The 17428-nt window shown below is 43.0% G+C and overlaps 1 protein-coding gene across 1 annotated transcript; it reads left to right on the plus strand.

Annotated features, from left to right (window-relative positions):
* Positions 1-15410: 15410 nt before the first annotated feature.
* On the plus strand, positions 15411-16087 carry LOC123403686 (Bowman-Birk type trypsin inhibitor-like). The gene is made up of 2 exons (XM_045097600.1): positions 15411-15570; positions 15700-16087. The coding sequence occupies exons 1-2, from the start codon at positions 15495-15497 to the stop codon at positions 15891-15893; spliced, it is 270 nt and encodes an 89-aa protein (XP_044953535.1). The 5' UTR covers positions 15411-15494; the 3' UTR covers positions 15894-16087.
* Positions 16088-17428: the final 1341 nt, after the last annotated feature.

A 17428-nucleotide genomic window follows, 5' to 3' on the forward strand; every position in this document is an offset into this window, starting at 1 on the left:
GGCGGCCAAAGAAAAATCAGGTATATTTGATATACATGTTATTGATGTGTACTTAACCGGCTCGCGTAGTAGTGCCTGGATATTCGACACCGGTTCTGTTGCTCATATTTGCAACTCGAAACAAGAACTGTGGAATAGACGAAGGCTGGCGAAAGATGAAGTGACGATGCGCGTAGGAAATGGTTCCAAGGTTGATGCAATCGCCGTCGGCACAGTTCCACTTCAGTTACCATCAAGATTAGTTATGAACTTGAATCATTGTTATTTAGTGCCTGCGTTGAGCACGAACATTATATCTGGATCTTGTTTGTTGCGAGACGGTTACTCTTTTAAGTCAGAGAATAATGTTTGTTCTATTTCTATGAGTAACATCTTTTATGGTCATGCACCCAATGTGAGAGGATTGTTCATATTGAATCTTGATAGTGATACACACATACATAACATTGAGACCAAAAGAGTTAGAGTTAACAATGATAGCGCCATATTTTTGTGGTACTGCCGCTTAGGTCATATTGGTGTAAAGCGCATGAAGAAACTCCATGCCGATGGACTTTCGGAGTCACTTGACTTTGATTCACTTGACACGTGCGAACCATGCCTCATGGGCAAGATGACTAAAACTCCGTTCTCCGGAACAATGGAGCGTGCAAGTGACTTGTTGGAAATCATACATACCGATGTGTGTGGTCCGAGGAGCGTAGAGGCACGCGGCGGATATCGTTATTTTCTCACCTTCATTGACGATTTGAGTAGATATGGTTATGTCTACTTAATGAAGCACAAGTCTGAAATATTTGAAAAGTTCAAGCAATTTCAGAGTGAAGTTGAAAATCATCGTAACAAGAAGATCAAGTTCCTACTGTCTGATCGTGGGGGTGAATATCTGAGTTTTGAGTTTGGTACTCACTTAAGACAATGTGGAATTATTTCACAGTTGACACCGCCTGGAACACCACAGCGTAATGGTGTGTCCGAACGTCGTAATCGTACTTTATTAGAGATGGTGCGATCTATGATGTCTCTTACCGATTTGCCGTTATCGTTTTGGGGTTATGCATTAGAAACAACTGCATTCACTTTAAATAGGGCATCATCAAAATCCGTTGAGACGACACCATACAAACTGTGGTATGGCAAAAGGCCAAAGTTGTCGTTTCTTAAAGTTTGGGGATGTGATGCTTATGTCAGAAAGCTTCACCCTAAAAAGCTGGAACCCAAAGCGGAAAAGTGAATCTTCATAGGTTACCCAAAAGAGACAATTGGGTACACCTTCTATCTCAAATCCAAGGGCAAAGTGTTTGTTGCTAAAAACGGAGCTTTTCTCGAGAAGGAGTTTCTCTCGAGAGAATTGAGTGGGAGGAAGATAGAACTGGACGAGGTTGTCGAACCTCTCATCCCTCTGGATGGTGGCGCAGGGCAAGGGGAAACCTCAGTCGTTGCGACGCCGGTTGAGGAGGAAGTTAATGATGATGATCATGAAACTCTGGTTCAAGTTTCTGTCGAACCACGCAGGTCGACGAGACCACGTGCTGCTCCAGAGTGGTACGGTAATCCCGTCTTATCAATCATGTTGTTGGACAACAATGAACCTGCAAATTATGAAGAAGCAATGGTGGGCCCAGATTCCAACAAATGGCTAGAAGCCATGAAGTCTGAGATAGGATCCATGTATGAGAACAAAGTGTGGACTTTGGAAGTACTGCCTGAGGGCCGCAAGGCTATTCAGAACAAATGGATATTTAAGAGGAAGACGGACGCTGACGGCAATGTGACCGTTTATAAAGCTCGACTTGTGGCAAAGGGTTTTTCACAAGTTCAAGGAGTTGACTACGATGAGACATTCTCACCCGTAGCGATGCTTAAGTCCGTCAGAATCATGTTAGCAATAGCTGCATTTTTCGATTATGAAATCTGGCAGATGGATGTCAAAACGGCGTTCCTTAACGGTTTCCTTAAGGAAGAATTGTATATGATGCAACCCGAAGGTTTTGTCGATCCTAAGAATGCTAACAAGGTGTGCAAGCTCCAGCGATCCATTTATGGACTGGTGCAAGCATCTCGGAGTTGGAACAAACGCTTTGATGAGGTGATCAAAGCATTTGGGTTTATACAAGTGGTTGGAGAATCTTGTATTTACAAGAAAGTGAGTGGGAGCTCTGTGGCGTTTCTAATATTATATGTGGATGACATATTGCTGATTGGAAACAACGTAGAGTTTGTGGATAGCATAAAGGATTACTTGAATAAAAGTTTCTCTATGAAGGACCTAGGAGAAGATGCTTACATTTTAGGCATTAAGATCTATAGGAATAGATCAAAACGCTTGATAGGACTTTCACAAAGCACATACCTTGATAAAGTTTTGAAGAGGTTCAAAATGGAACAGTCCAAGAAGGGGTTCTTGCCAGTTTTACAAGGTACGAGATTGAGTAAGACTCAGTGCCCAGCAACTGATGAGGATAGAGAGCATATGCGCTCCGTCCCCTATGCTTCAGCCATAGGTTCTATCATGTATGCAATGTTGTGCACTAGACCGGACGTTAGCCTGGCCATAAGTATGGCAGGTAGGTTCCAGAGTAATCCAGGAGTGGATCACTGGACAACGGTCAAGAATATCTTGAAGTAACTGAAAAGGACTAAGGAGATGTTTCTCGTGTATGGAGGTGACGAAGAGCTCGCCGTAAAAGGTTACGTCGATGCAAGCTTTGACACAGATTCGGACGACTCTAAGTCGCAAACCGGATACGTATTTATTCTTAATGGGGGTGCGGTAAGCTAGTGCAGTTCCAAGCAAAGCGGCGTAGCAGATTCTACATGTGAAGCAGAGTATATGGCTGCCTCGGAGGCGGCGAAGGAGGGTGTCTGGATGAAGCAGTTCATGACGGATCTTGGAGTGGTGCCAAGCGCACTGAATCCAATAACCTTATTCTGTGATAACACGGGTGCCATGGCCTTAGCAAAGGAACCACGGTTTCACAAGAAGTCCAGACACATCAAACGACGCTTCAACCTCATCCGCGACTACGTCGAAGGAGAGGACGTAAATATATGCAAAGTGCACATGGATCTGAATGTAGCAGACCCGCTGACTAAACCTCTTCCACGGCCAAAGCATGATCAACACCAGAACTGTATGGGTGTTAGATTTATTACAATGTAATTCGCATGATGGTGTGAGGGCTAGATTATTGACTCTAGTGCAAGTGGGAGACTGTTGGAATTAAGCCCTAGAGGCAATAATAAATATTGTTATTACTATAATTCCTGTATCAAGATAATCGTTTATTATCCATGCTATAATTGTATTGAATGAAGACACATTTACATGTGTGGATACATAGACAAAACACTGTCCCTAGCAAGCCTCTAGTTGGCTAGCCAGTTGATCAAAGATAGTCAGTGTCTTCTGATTATGAACAAGGTGTTTTTGCTTGATAACTGGATCACGTCATTAGGAGAATCACGTGATGGACTAGACCCAAACTAATAGACGTAGCATGTTGATTGTGTCATTTTGTTGCTACTGTTTTCTGCGTGTCAAGTATTTGTTTCTATGACCATGAGATCATATAACTCACTAACACCGGAGGAATACTTTGTGTGTATCAAACGTCGCAACGTAACTGGGTGACTATAAAGATGCTCTACAGGTATCTCCGAAGGTGTTAGTTGAGTTAGTATGGATCGAGACTGGGATTTGTCACTCCGTGTGACGGAGAGGTATCTCGGGGCCCACTCGGTAATACAACATCACACACAAGCCTTGCAAGCAATGTGACTTAGTGTAAGTTGCGGGATCTTGTATTACAGAACGAGTAAAGAGGCTTGCCGGTAAACGAGATTGAAATAGGTATGCGGATACTGACGATCGAATCTCGGGCAAGTAACATACCGAAGGACAAAGGGAATGACATACGGGATTATATGAATCCTTGGCACTAAGGTTCAAACGATAAGATCTTCGTAGAATATGTAGGATCCAATATGGGCATCCAGGTCCCGCTATTGGATATTTACTGAGGAGTCTCTCGGGTCATGTCTACATAGTTCTCGAACCCGCAGGGTCTGCACACTTAAGGTTCGACGTTGTTTTATGCGTATTTGAGTTATATGGTTGGTTACCGAATGTTGTTCGGAGTCCCGGATGAGATCACAGACGTCACGAGGGTTTCCGAAATGGTCCGGAAATGAAGATTGATATATAGGATGGCCTCATTTGATTACCGGAAGGTTTTCGGAGTTACCGGGAATGTACCGGGAATGACGAATGGGTTCCGGAAGTTCACCGGGGGGGGGAACCCACCCTGGGGAAGCCCATAGGCATTGAGGGTGGCGCACCAGCCCTTAGTGGGCTGGTGGGACAGCCCAAAAGAGCCCTATGCGCATTGGAAGAAAAATCAAAGAGAAAAGAAAAAAAAGGAGGAGGTGGGAAAGGAAAGAAGGACTCCACCCACCAAAGCAAGTAGGACTCGGTTTGGGGGGAGACCTTCCCCCCTTGGCTCGGCTGACCCCCTTGGGGCTCCTTGAGCCCCAAGGCAAGGCCCCCCCTCTCCCACCTATATATACGAAGGTTTTAGGGCTGATTTGAGACGACTTTTCCACGGCAGCCCGACCACATACCTCCACGGTTTTTCCTCTAGATCGCGTTTCTGCGGAGCTCGGGCGGAGCCCTGCTGAGACAAAATCATCACCAACCTCCGGAGCGCCATCACGCTGTCGGAAAACTCTTCTACCTCTCCATCTCTCTTGCTGGATCAAGAAGGCTGAGATCATCGTCGAGCTGTACGTGTGCTGAACGCGGAGGTGCCGTCCGTTCGGCACTAGATCGTGGGACTGATCGCGGGACGGTTCGCGGGGCGGATCGAGGGACGTGAGGACGTTCCACTACATAAACCGCGTTCACTAACGCTTCTTCTGTACGGTCTACAAGGGTACGTAGATCACACATCCCCTCTCGTAGATGGACATCACCATGATAGGTCTTCGTGTGCGTAGGAAATTTTTTGTTTCCCATGCGGCATTCCCCATCAGAATGACGGAGAAGGTGATAGCTCCACTGATGGAGAAGCCGGTGGAGAAGCCGGTGAAGAAATAATAAAGTCCGGCAAGGTATACATATGAAGTTCGACAATCACTTGCAATATGTGAAAAATATTGGAGATAGCTCTATATTGTATACATATACATTCATTTGACGAATGTTTCTCCCTCTTAGGCCTCCACATCGAGCAAAGCTACAAAACGAGGCCCGACTAGAAAGTTGGATGCACGGACGCATTACACCTTTGAGGTGATATTGCCTACGGGCGAACCCAAGCTTCCTAAGAATGCTGCTGACACATTCAAGAAGCAATGCGGAGTTCTCGTTAGGGATCACGTCCCGATCAGCGTTCGGGAGTGGAACAAGCGCAAAGGGGCAGCCGATAGTGACTATGTCGCCGAAAGGTACAAAGATAATCTTTGGAATGATCTCATGTCGCATTTCAACCTGCCAGAATGTGAGAATGAAGACGCCGCAGACAAACTGAGGGCCAAAGTCAAGAAGTGGACTCTAAAGAAGATGGCCGAACTGTTCCGTAGCTGGAAGAAGAAGCTATGGAAAAACTATCTGAAGACAAAGAAAGTGTCAGTATTCGAGGGGTATCTAGCCAAGCAGGCGAATCACTGGAAGGCATTTCAAGAGTACAAGGAGTCAGAAGATGCCCAGGCATTATCAGAAAAGAACAAGATAAATGCCGACAAGAAGAAATATCACCACAAGCTGGGGCCAGGGGGCTATGAGACTGCCATCCCAAAGTGGGATAAGAAAGAGCAAGATCTGCTAGATAAAGGCATCGTACCTGAACCACTCCATGATGAGTGGGAATTGAGAGCAAGAAATTGGTTCCTTGCGCATGGTGGTTCGTACGACGAAGAAACAGGGGACCTCATCTGAAGTGACGGTCTTAGGATACCCAGGGAGAATTGGAAAAGGATAGTGAAAGAAATTAAGGAGGGAAAAAGAAAGTTCACTGCAGATAGAGACAAATATTTGCTCACACTAGTCCTCGGCAATGACGAACATGGAGGACGAACGCGAGGCTTCGGTCCTTCTTACCCGTGGTGGCTTGGGTTTGCCAGAGACCAAGACACTTACAGAAGCCGAGAGAGAGCAAAGAAGCGGCAGCAGGATGAGGAGAATGACAAGTCAATCAGTTGCTTGCGAGGATTAATGAGCAACAGAAGCAAATTGATGAGCTTAGAGGAGGAGCGCGCAAGGAAGATCCTGCACTTGATATTACCGGCGCCCCATCTAAGCGGAAAAGCCGCGTGGCTGAATCTGAGGCCCCGCCTGACGATGCACGAAGAATGATAGAGGGCGGTCCCGGCTATCCCGTGGATGGAATCAAGGAGTCAACATCATGTGAACTCCATCAGAAATTCAAGAACATATCCATGAAGGTGGCCGTCGGACAAGCTTTACCTTCTGGCCCTGATGCACGCTGGCATGGCCGTGAGATTCCAGCTGGCTTTGCTAAAGTCGGGGTGGATGAAATCATGGCAGGGTTTCATGATATGGAGCTCGACATAGCTGGACCCGAAGATGAGAGGACACTCAGAGAAGTACTGGGTGGAGTCATCCTATGGGACAAGAACTACATCAAGCTTCCAGGCTCGGCCCCAAGGACAACACCGCCTCCGAGTCGTCGCAGGTCACCTACACCTCCATTACCTCCAAGCCCTCCACATGACGTCGGCCAGCACAACACGAGTCCATCTCGATCACCGCCGCCGGACTTGGGTCGTCAGTCTCGCCGCCGCCCGCTCCGGATACTAAGCGGGAGCGTGCCACCAAGAACGCTCCACCGACGATTTCTAAGCGACGGAGCCCCCCAAAGCGCAAACGGTCGCCCCTCCCAAAGGCACCTCATGCTAATCTTCCTATCAGACCTTATGATCGTACCCCCGAGGAAAACGCCAGGATAGCAAAGGAACATCATGATGCGCAGATGAAAAAGAAGGAACCCGAGCCCCGCCCGGAATACACCGAGAAGCAAATAGCATTTGCAAAATACTTCACGACCCTTCCATCACAGTATGGCTTACACCATAAGCCTGATGACTATACACGCACATTGCAGAAGGAAGTGAAAAAAGCAGATCACGTGCAAGTGCAAGTGGGAGCAAATCAAGTTCAACTACAAGCAAGAAAAAATCAGACGTTCCTCAGCTTGGACAACAGGCCAAACAGTCGATCCCACCCCTCAAGGTGTTAACCGAGAATGTTCCCCCTCCGGTGCAGGGGCAAGATTTTGAATTAGCAAAGAAGTGGGCGGCTGAATGGGGTGTCTCGGTTGATGATGTTCTGGCTTCCCAAGACGACAGGTTACCCAAGGCTGTGGTAGCCCCTAAGCCACAGTTTGTCTTGGGAGAGACTTTGGTCAGCAAAGATGATCTCCCAACAAATATGCGTTACTTGCATAAATGGTACTTAAGTGAATCAAAGAATGGGAGAACGATGATCGTGGTGAGTGTCCCACGGGAGTACTACGGCCGCCCTGAAGAAATCCATATCGACTTTGATGAACTCTTCCAGATGTACAATGGCGATGCCCTCGACAAATCGCTTATGAGTTGCTATTGTCTGTAAGTTTTTCAATTCGTTGTCTACATATAACTTGTTTAGTTATTTCAATTCATTGTCTATATATAACTTGTACTCTATTATGCAGAATGAAGATTCTGGATTGTAAAAGTAAGAACATCCTAAATATTGGGTTTATTGACCCAGATAAAATACATATAGCGACGCTAACTGATAAACCCAAGGAGACGGAGGGAAACCTTCTAAGGTTTCTAACAGACCAAATTTCTGTGACCACATACTGTTTCCATACAACTTCAGGTGAGGGTCTTTACTCTGTTGTGTCCATTCACTTATAAGTGTAATTGATAAGTTACTGACACACACACACACACACACACACACACACACACACACACACACACACACACACACACACACACACACACACACACACATATATATATATATATATATATATATACATGTGCAGCTTCCATTGGATTCTGTTGGACATTCAAATTGATAAGGGAAGAGTTGATGCCTTCGACCCATTATCGAGACCCTTGGAACAGTTCCAAAGCCTGCAGGACATGCTCCAAGGGTAATTTCAATCATTCTTGCGCTCTATCGGTCTCTTTCGATGATTTTATGATATATCAATTAATGAAAAACTTAGCAAATCATTATCCTTGTCGGGCAGGGTTTGGAAGCGGTTCAAGTGCGTGACTCCCGGTATCTTTCCTAAGAAGCTGACCTTTAGAGCGGCTCAGGTAAGTAGTAGTATGATATACTTCTATTTTCAATACATTTATGATGCTAGATTATTATTTTGATTATATATATTCTATTCTCGTAATGTGCGACCAGCAGCCACGGGGAACGCATCTATACGGATACTATGTTTGCGAGACCATTCGCACGTTTACCTCTAAGCACAAGGATCACAGATTCGACGTAAGCAATGAACATTCACACCTCTATTTTTACCCGTCATTCTTTGTTATCATGATTGATATTCATATTCATCTCCTCTTCTTATATAGTACACGGCCATGAGGACGAAGGTCCTACCAGAGCAACGCGCGATTGCTGTTGCAGAGGAGCTTGCGACCTTTCTGAGGACGGAAGCTATAGATAACAAAGGACGATTTAGTGTAGCTAGGGGCCATTACTGATGTTCGTCCATGTAATCGAATAGACGGGCTCTAGTCCCGATAATTCAGATCTTCATATAATTGTATATATATGCTCGCTTGTAAGATAAGTTAATCTTATATATATATGCATAATTATTTCTATTTAAATTATATGAAAACTAATTCCCGAACACCAAACGAGGCATCACGTTAATCTCCCGAACACATAAACCCTAAAACCCTAAAACCCAAAAATAATTTCATTCAAAAAAAACCCAAAAATAAGCAAAATCTGAAACTCTTTAGTCCCGATCCGTGTAACGAACCGGGACTAAAGGGCCTGCCCCTGAGGCGCTACAAGGCGCCCACGTGGAGCACCTTTAGCCCCAGCTTGTAACAGGGCTGGGACTAAAGGTTAGGCCTTTAGTCCCGCCCCTTTAGTCCCGGTTGGTGAACCGGGACTAAAGCCCCTTACGGGCCGGGGCTAAAGGCCCCGTCCCCACTAGTGGATGCGGCGGGAGGGCTACCCCGGCAGATGTCGTACACGGCGCGACGACGACGGCGGGATCCCATCGCACGGCATGGTGACGGCTACGTGGTGGGCTCGGCTAGGTGGTTGCGGGTGCCGTCGGGTTCAGATCGGATATCGATCTGATGTTGGGCGCGTTCGGACGGCGAGGGTGGTGGTCTTCTCCGTTGGCCACGTCAGGTCGGCGGATTCGGCGCCTCGATATCTACTATGGATGTTCTTCTCGACTTCATGTTGGTTTGAGCCTCATGAAAATCTCATCTATGTAGGTTTCAATTCTTGGCTCCCTGCCGAATTCAGAGTAGATGAACTTTTGGTGGAATAGGAGGGGGATGAGAGGAAACTTTGGTCGGCTGGTCCGGTCCGGTATCGGGGCGTCCATCAAACATCGTTATACCCTTCCTTGAGGTGAAGCTAAGGTCCCTCCTATCCACCTCGAAACATCTTCCAGATGAAAGTCCATAATTCAGACTGGATTGGGCGGTGGCGGCGTCCTATGTGTTGTAAACTCTATGTTGGGAAAAGGTGCTATGGGTGGTGGGCTCCGTGTAGCTCCAGCAGCGGCGACGGTGTGGAGGTTGGCAGGAGGAGCAGCGTTGTATCTTCCGCGTCGATGACGATGAGTATTGGCGGCATGGTGCGGCTGGATCTCGACGACAAATGTGGTTGGATAGACGAGCGCAGGGCGGTGGGGTTGTCTGGCAACGTGACGGCGTCGATGGTAGCTAGACCGGGCAAGGTTGATACGTCAGTATAGCTCTGAAGATGGATTGGTGGCATTTAATAGTGGCGGCCTCTAAGAGTGCGCCCGACCGGTGTGTATCTCATATCCCGTAAGTGGTTTGGTTGTGTCTCAGGTCTTAGATGTTAAGCTTGGCTGCGAGGTTTGTTTGGTATTAGTTTCGGACTATCAACACTCCTTTATCAACTGGATAGAAATAACAATACATGTTGTCTAGTTGATGGCTTAAATTTACTGTTGTATTTTTAAGGTCCTTTTTCGAATAATTAATAAAACAAATGCATGCATCCCCACATGCACAGGCCGAGAGTTTTCCTTCTTTTCTAAAAAATATAGGTTTGCTATTAAAAGTTTCGGTATTATGTTCGCCCACAAGATAACTTGTCATGAAATGGACTATATATTTTTGAAGATGATTTAGTTTGTTTAATTGGCAGTTACTATATGCGAGTTGACATGCCTCTATGCACAAGTGAAACGTGGCAAAGAAAAACTGAAACCCACACTATGAACGTTTAACCTCACTTTTACCCTACAAGATGTTCACCAATTTCTGCAAATTTTATCCAGTGACTTAACTGGGACAGTCATGCTATGCAAATATTGTCAAGCATATTTAATTAGACGCACAAATAAATGTGGAACCCAAGTTGGTAGTCTTGAAACACGTTGGTGGAAGCCATGGTGAAACGCATATGACGTGCGTGTGCGTGGCTTTTGATCGGGCTTGACACCAACGGTATCATCGCCGTTCAACTACATCCTTATTTCTACCTCTCTATTCTAACAATAAAGCAAACAGTGCTTTCGTATTGCTGGCGTTTTTTAATAAAAAAGTCCTTCTCTTTTCAAGTAATTAACCTGTAGTCCTTCTGTAAGTTAGGTCAAATCTTTTTTTACGTTTTATATAAAACCATCTATATTTAATTCGAACTAACCCGCAGTCCCTCTTTTAAGTGACTATGAACCGTTTTTTTTCAATTTTACATAAAACCCCCTAATATATGTTTAATCATCCTGCATCTATTAAGAATTAATATATATTTTTAAATAAACATATCTCTTAAACTGTAACTCCAATTTTAACATGTTTTATATGAAATTTGATTAGAAAAATGTGTAGAATTTGAATATGGCGTTATTTTGCATGTTCATTATTTTTAAAATGCAATTTAGGGTGCAACTTAATACATGATACATGATACATCTTTATTTCGTACCGGCGTTGGTTGGCAAGGAGCGAGGGAAGGAAAAATATATAGTCCTTGGCAATGCTATATTTGCATGAAATTCTCTCTTTATACATGTTACGCGATCTAGGACTGTACGTATGTACCTTATTTTTGTAAAATCCATGCGTACTTAACATCAGACTATACTATCTTTTTTAGTGAATATATAAGCAATTTTGTGATGCATATACACTTATAAATTCATGAACATTATAAGTACATGATGATTTATTTTAAAAATGTTCGAACTATTTGTGTAATAGTCATAAATGTTAATATTGAAGCGATAAGTACGATCTTAATTTGTGTTCCATTCGGTGTATGTGAAAGTGATACTCCCTCCGTCTCAGTTTATAAGTCCGACACATATACTTAATTTGTCAATTTGATCAACTTAATGAGAGACATATATAACAAGAAATATATCATTAGAAACTTTAGATGTTTTATTTTGTAATTATATATTTTTATATTAAATAATATATTTCATATAAGTCAAATTAACGATCTAGGTACACGTGCATGCATTTTAAACTGTGACGGAGGAAGTACATATATGCTTTTTAAAGTTAATTTATAAGTCCGCCTCGTTAGTATAATCGTAAGGCACACCATTAATATGACGAGTCAAAATCAAAACTGAATCAAAATTAAAAAATAACTCAAAAAATTAAAATATTTACTTTCCGTTGCAACGCACAGATATTTTTGCTATTGTTTATAAAATCAGATACAAACCGAAGAATACACCCTCCATATGCAGCATGCGCGCGTACAATATAGAGAAAAGCATGATGAGTATTTCATTACTTGGGACAAGCCGCATCAAAGCTAACCCTGAATTTTCGTACTTCCTCCGTAACAGTTTAGAAGACATGCACGTATATCTAGACTCTCAATTTAATTTATATAAAATATAATATTTAACATAAAAAATATCATTAGAAAATAAAACATTTAAAGTTTCTAAAGATATTTTTATATATATATGTCTTTTATTAAGTTGGTTAAATCGATGATTTAGGTATATGTACCGGACTTGCAAACTGAGACGGACGAAATATAAGGAATCGAACGCGTGCAAAGAAATTGAGGAGCCTCTTCATGATGCATCTTCCTTAGTGCAGCATACGCAGCCGTACCCATCTTGAAGTTGAACAGCAACTACGTGATATCTTCCTCCCTGCCATTGATATTGTGATGTCGCACACACTTTTCCACGTACTCGGTTAATAGTCAGACTTTTTGAACGAATACTGGAACGAATAGTCAGATTTTTTGAACGCGATGGGTGCCCTTCTCCCATCCACACCCACATATTCTGAGCAGCAAATAAGGACCAAGGGCACAACTTCTAGTTTTGAACTTGTTCTTCTCTATACTTGTTCAAATCCAAACGTTGTCATCGACATGACAGGACAAACGGAGAAGTCCTCCCTTACGACTTTTTATTATTTAGAACGCTAGGACTAGTCGCTTTTGCTCTCGTTTGCCTCTAGTTTTGTATAGGTTCGCAGGAGGAGCGGCGTTGTATCTATCGCGTCGACGACGATGAGTATTGGCGGCAAGGTGAAGCTGGATCTCGATGACGGATGTGGTTGGGTAGACGAGCGCAGGGCGGTGGGGTTGTCTGGCGCCGTGGCAGCATCAACGACAGCCAGAACGGACAAGGTTGATACGTCAGCATAGCTCTGAAGATGGATTGGTGGCAGTTGGCGGCGGCGGCCTATGGTAGTGCGTCGGACCCAAGTTAGCCTGTTTGCGGTCTCAGGTCTTAGATATTAGGCTTTGCTGCCAGGTCTGTTTGGTATTAGGTCGGCAGTATCAGCATGCCTTCATCAACTGAATAGGAGTAGCGATAAATGTTGCCTAGATGGTGGCTTCAAACTTACTATTGTATTTCTTTGTAAGGTTTTTTATGTATAGTCAATAAAATAGTTGCATCCAGATGCAGAGACCGGGGATCTTTCTTCTTTTATAAAAAATGTAAGTTTGCTGTTAAAAGTTCCGATATTATGTTCACGCACAAGATAATTAACTTATCATGAAATGGACTATATATTTTTGAAGATGATTTAGTTTGTTTAATTGGGACTTACTATTTGCGATTTCACATGGCTCTATACACAAGTGACACGTCGCAAAGAAAAACTAAAACCCACACTATGAAAGTAAGGGGTCCATGTATTTAACCTCACTTTTACCCTACAAGATGTTCCCAATTTGTGCAAAAATTATTCAGTGACTTAACTGGGAAAGTCATGCTATGTAAATTTTGTCAAGCATATTTAATTAGACGCGCAAATTGATGTGGAACCCAAATTGGTATTCCCTCCGTCTTAGTTTATAAGTCATCTTGGACTGGCCATAGTGAAGAGTATCATATAACAGTATCATGCATATGATACTATTGTATGATACTACATTCATAGTGCATAGTATTATAAACTAGTACTCCCTCCGTCTCAGTGCATTAGGCATCTTACTAAAATAAAATAATCTCAAAACACTAAGGCACATTACAATAGTACTAGTTGCATGCATATTAATTAGACTCCATCTATTAATTGAAGGACCAATGCATGTAACTTATGCGGCACTCTTTTTGACTTTGAAGAGGTCTCCTAATTAATAGCACATTTTTAATTGAGAAAGGAATAATGTGATTGGCTTCCTCTGTAATTCAGTTTCTTTTTCTATCCAATCTCTGTGTGCCTAGGTTGCATTGCGCCTTCTAAGATGCCTAATGCACCGAGACGGAGAGAGTATCATAGATGCCCTCATTTGTTAACATGCATGAAACATAGTAGCATATAGCATTTAACATGTTACGGTATCTACCTACTCCCTCCATCGAAGGCACGTTTGAAAATCTCTGGGAGCAAGGTAATCATCGATTGGTTGTGAGATGTAGCAGGTGTAGATGCAAATGCGCCTAATGAACTGAGAAAATACTAGTAGTAATGCGTGAGCAGCAAATTGAGAGGACCCATGCATGACTAGTACTAGTATTAATTAATAAGAGTAATTGCTTTCGTGCCTTAAACCTTGTCAATTTGGGAAACGCACGCAAGTTTAATTGTGCCTTCTAAACCGTGACGGAGAAAGTATATTACTCTAATCCTCTCACTCTACTTTAATTGTCTACCACATCAGCATGTTTGCTAGTTCCAAGTACATGATACTACTCCCTTCGTCTCGGTTTGTAAGTCATCTTAGGTTGTGCATCGCAACCAAGACGAAGAGGAAAACAAGAAAAAATAATGTTAACCTGTTAATTAATACCATTGCATACAATGAATTGACCACTGCATGTTGTGCTAGTTAGTCTCAAGTCATTAAAAACATACATGACACACGTCTTTTATTGGTTGATTCCTTTATTCAAGTCAAAAAACAAGAAACAAGATGAAAGTTAATGCATCGTGCTTTAGTGTTTTGGCATTATTTGGTTTTCATAAGATGACTTATAAAACGAGACGGGGGAGTACCTATGTTACTTCCACTATGGCCAGCCTTAGGTTGTGCACCGCAACCAAGACGGAGAGGAAAATAAAAGAAATTAATGTTAACTAGCTAATTTATACCATTGCATGCAATGAGTTGACCATTGCATGTCGTGTTAGTTAGTCTCAAGTCATTAAAAACATACACGTCTCATATTTTTTATTGATTGATTCCTTTATTTAAGTCAAAAAATAAAAAACGAGACGAAAGTTAATGCATTGTGCCTTAGTGTTTTGGGATTATTTAATTTTCGTAAAATGACTTATAAACCGAGACGGATGGAGTAGTCTTGAACAGCAACTACGTGATATCTTCCTCCCTGTCATCCATATTGTGATGCCGCACGCACTTTTCCACGTACCGGGTTAATAGTCAGATTTTTTGAATGAATGCTGGAATATATAGTCAGATTTTTTGAACGCGATGGGTGCCCTTCTCCCATCCACATCCACATATTCTGAGCAGCAAACAAGGACCAAGGGCACATCCTCTAGTTTTGACCTTGTTCTTCTCTACACTTGTTCAATTTATCACAAATTCACAGCCGAGTATTTGCAAATCCCGACTTTGACATCGACATGAGAGGACAAACTGATAAGTCCTCCCTTACGACTTTTTACTATTTAGAAAACTAGGGCTAGTGGCTTTTGCTCTCGTCTGCCTCAGCCAGCTCTCCTATAACTAACACAAGGCATGTATGTAATGTCATCTCATCAGATAGCCAAGCCAAAACAAGAGCTCCCTCCCTCTAAGTAAATCCAGTCCCATCCCTGCAAGCATGAGGCCTCAGGTGCTGCTCGTCGCGTTCGCCGTCCTCGCCGTCCTTGCCGCCCTGCCCATCGCACATGGCCAAGGTAAGGAAGATGAACTCCTTTTTTTTCCTTCATCCATTTCGCCGTGTCAAAATCTCTTGTGAATTGCTCGTCGTCGAGTAAATCATCAGTTCTAGCAGTTTTTTGACATCGGTTGCTGCCCGCCTGCAGGGGCGAGCCCGTGGCCGTGCTGTGACAAGTGCGGCGTGTGCACCAAATCCATACCGCCGCAGTGCAGGTGCCAGGATGTGTCCCCGACCGGGTGCAACTCGGCTTGCAAGAGCTGTGTCAGGTCCACCGGCGGCTTCCAGTGCGCGGACAGCATCACCAACTTCTGCGAGCGTCGCTGCACGCCGGCGGCGTGATTAATTTGGATGTACGGCGGATCCCGTCCTGTTATCGCATGAATAATGCCGACTAGCTCGTGCCTTTAATTGTCTCTCGCTCGTTTGGAGCTTCCTCTTCGTACACCTTGGTCCGGGTGGATCATTTGATGATTTCTCGTCGTTTCATACTACGTCTTATATAAATAAATAAAGAGCTTATTCTATGTTCAAAATCTTCTCGGTTAAAAGTTTAGGGTTATGTTTTCTTTTTGACGGAAACAACATGAATTCACCTTTTCATTCAGAGGAAGGAAAACTGTACTGCATCGTTGTAGTGAGCAACATAAAAAGGAAAACTAAGGGACCGGCTAGGTGTAAAATGACTAAATTTTGACAAGTCGCTTTTATTTATCAACCTGCTAATTGAGTTACTTACGATTTGATGGCTTGAATCATTAATTTGTTACTTGCTTCGTCTCATAATGTAATACGTTTCTGCAAACTTATTACTCCCTCCATCCATATATATAGGGCCTAATGCATTTTTCGAGATTGCCTTTGACTATTGATAAGATTAATAATATATGAAATGTATAATGTGAAAATTATATCTTTGAAAACTCCTTTCACGTACGAATTTGAAGACATGCTTTGTGTAACTTGCATGTCATATATTATTACTTTAACATATGGTCAAAATTAGCTTCGAAAAACACATTAGGTCCTATATATATGGATATAGGGAGTATGCGGGTTGCCTTGGCGGGTTGACCATGCATGCATGTGGACCCTATGCATGCACATGTATTACAAGGTGAGCATTTAAGTATGATACTGGTAATATCATGCATATCAACTACTAGTAGATAATTTTAGTAAAGTGACATAGAATTGAATGGAAAAAAATGGTTGAGTACGTGTCATGCATAATAATAAATAAAGTAATTATGATATGATAATTTATGATACTCTGCCCTACGGATGTAGTATCATAAATTAGTACTGTATGCATGATACTAATATATGATACTCTACGTTACATCTAGCCTATACGTACATGGGTCAGGACAGCCATTCTAATTAAGCCCTATACGTACATGGGTCAGGACAGCCATTCTAGTTAAGCTCGCGCGATTGCTGTACTAGCTAGTCGTACATTTGACCTGCACAGAACGGAGTAGGACGGCAGGATAGCCTTTATCTACGTCTAAGGGCATCTCCATCTTCAACAGAACCGACAAATTTCCTCCCGCATTCGTTCGCGGATAGAATGGTCAGTCCACAGGCACGAATGCGGGAGGGCGAGGTCCAACCGTAGTCGCATACATTTTAGTCCGTATTTTAATAAACTAGACAAAATTCATGTAAATCGAATGATATCTATTAAATTTCAAATAGAAAATAGCACAAATCATTCATACATACCATGTAAATTATGTTTAGTACAACAAGGCCTCAAATTGACAGATGTCCAATAAGTTTTTGATCAAAAGATCATGTCATCCCCCAAATACTACCCCTTCAGCTTCATCCAATAGTATGCACGCGTAAATGGTCGTCCCGCTTTCTTGTGG

This window comes from Hordeum vulgare, chromosome 6H, assembly GCF_904849725.1.
Source record: "Hordeum vulgare subsp. vulgare chromosome 6H, MorexV3_pseudomolecules_assembly, whole genome shotgun sequence".
Lineage (NCBI taxonomy): Eukaryota > Viridiplantae > Streptophyta > Magnoliopsida > Poales > Poaceae > Hordeum > Hordeum vulgare.

Coding starts and splice junctions, on each gene's coding strand:
- LOC123403686 (XM_045097600.1), top strand. CDS start 15,495: ATGAGGCCTCAGGTGCTGCTCGTCGCGTTCGCCGTCCTCGCCGTCCTT. Junction 15,571..15,699: donor GCCCATCGCACATGGCCAAG/GTAAGGAAGATG, acceptor GCCCGCCTGCAG/GGGCGAGCCCGTGGCCGTGC.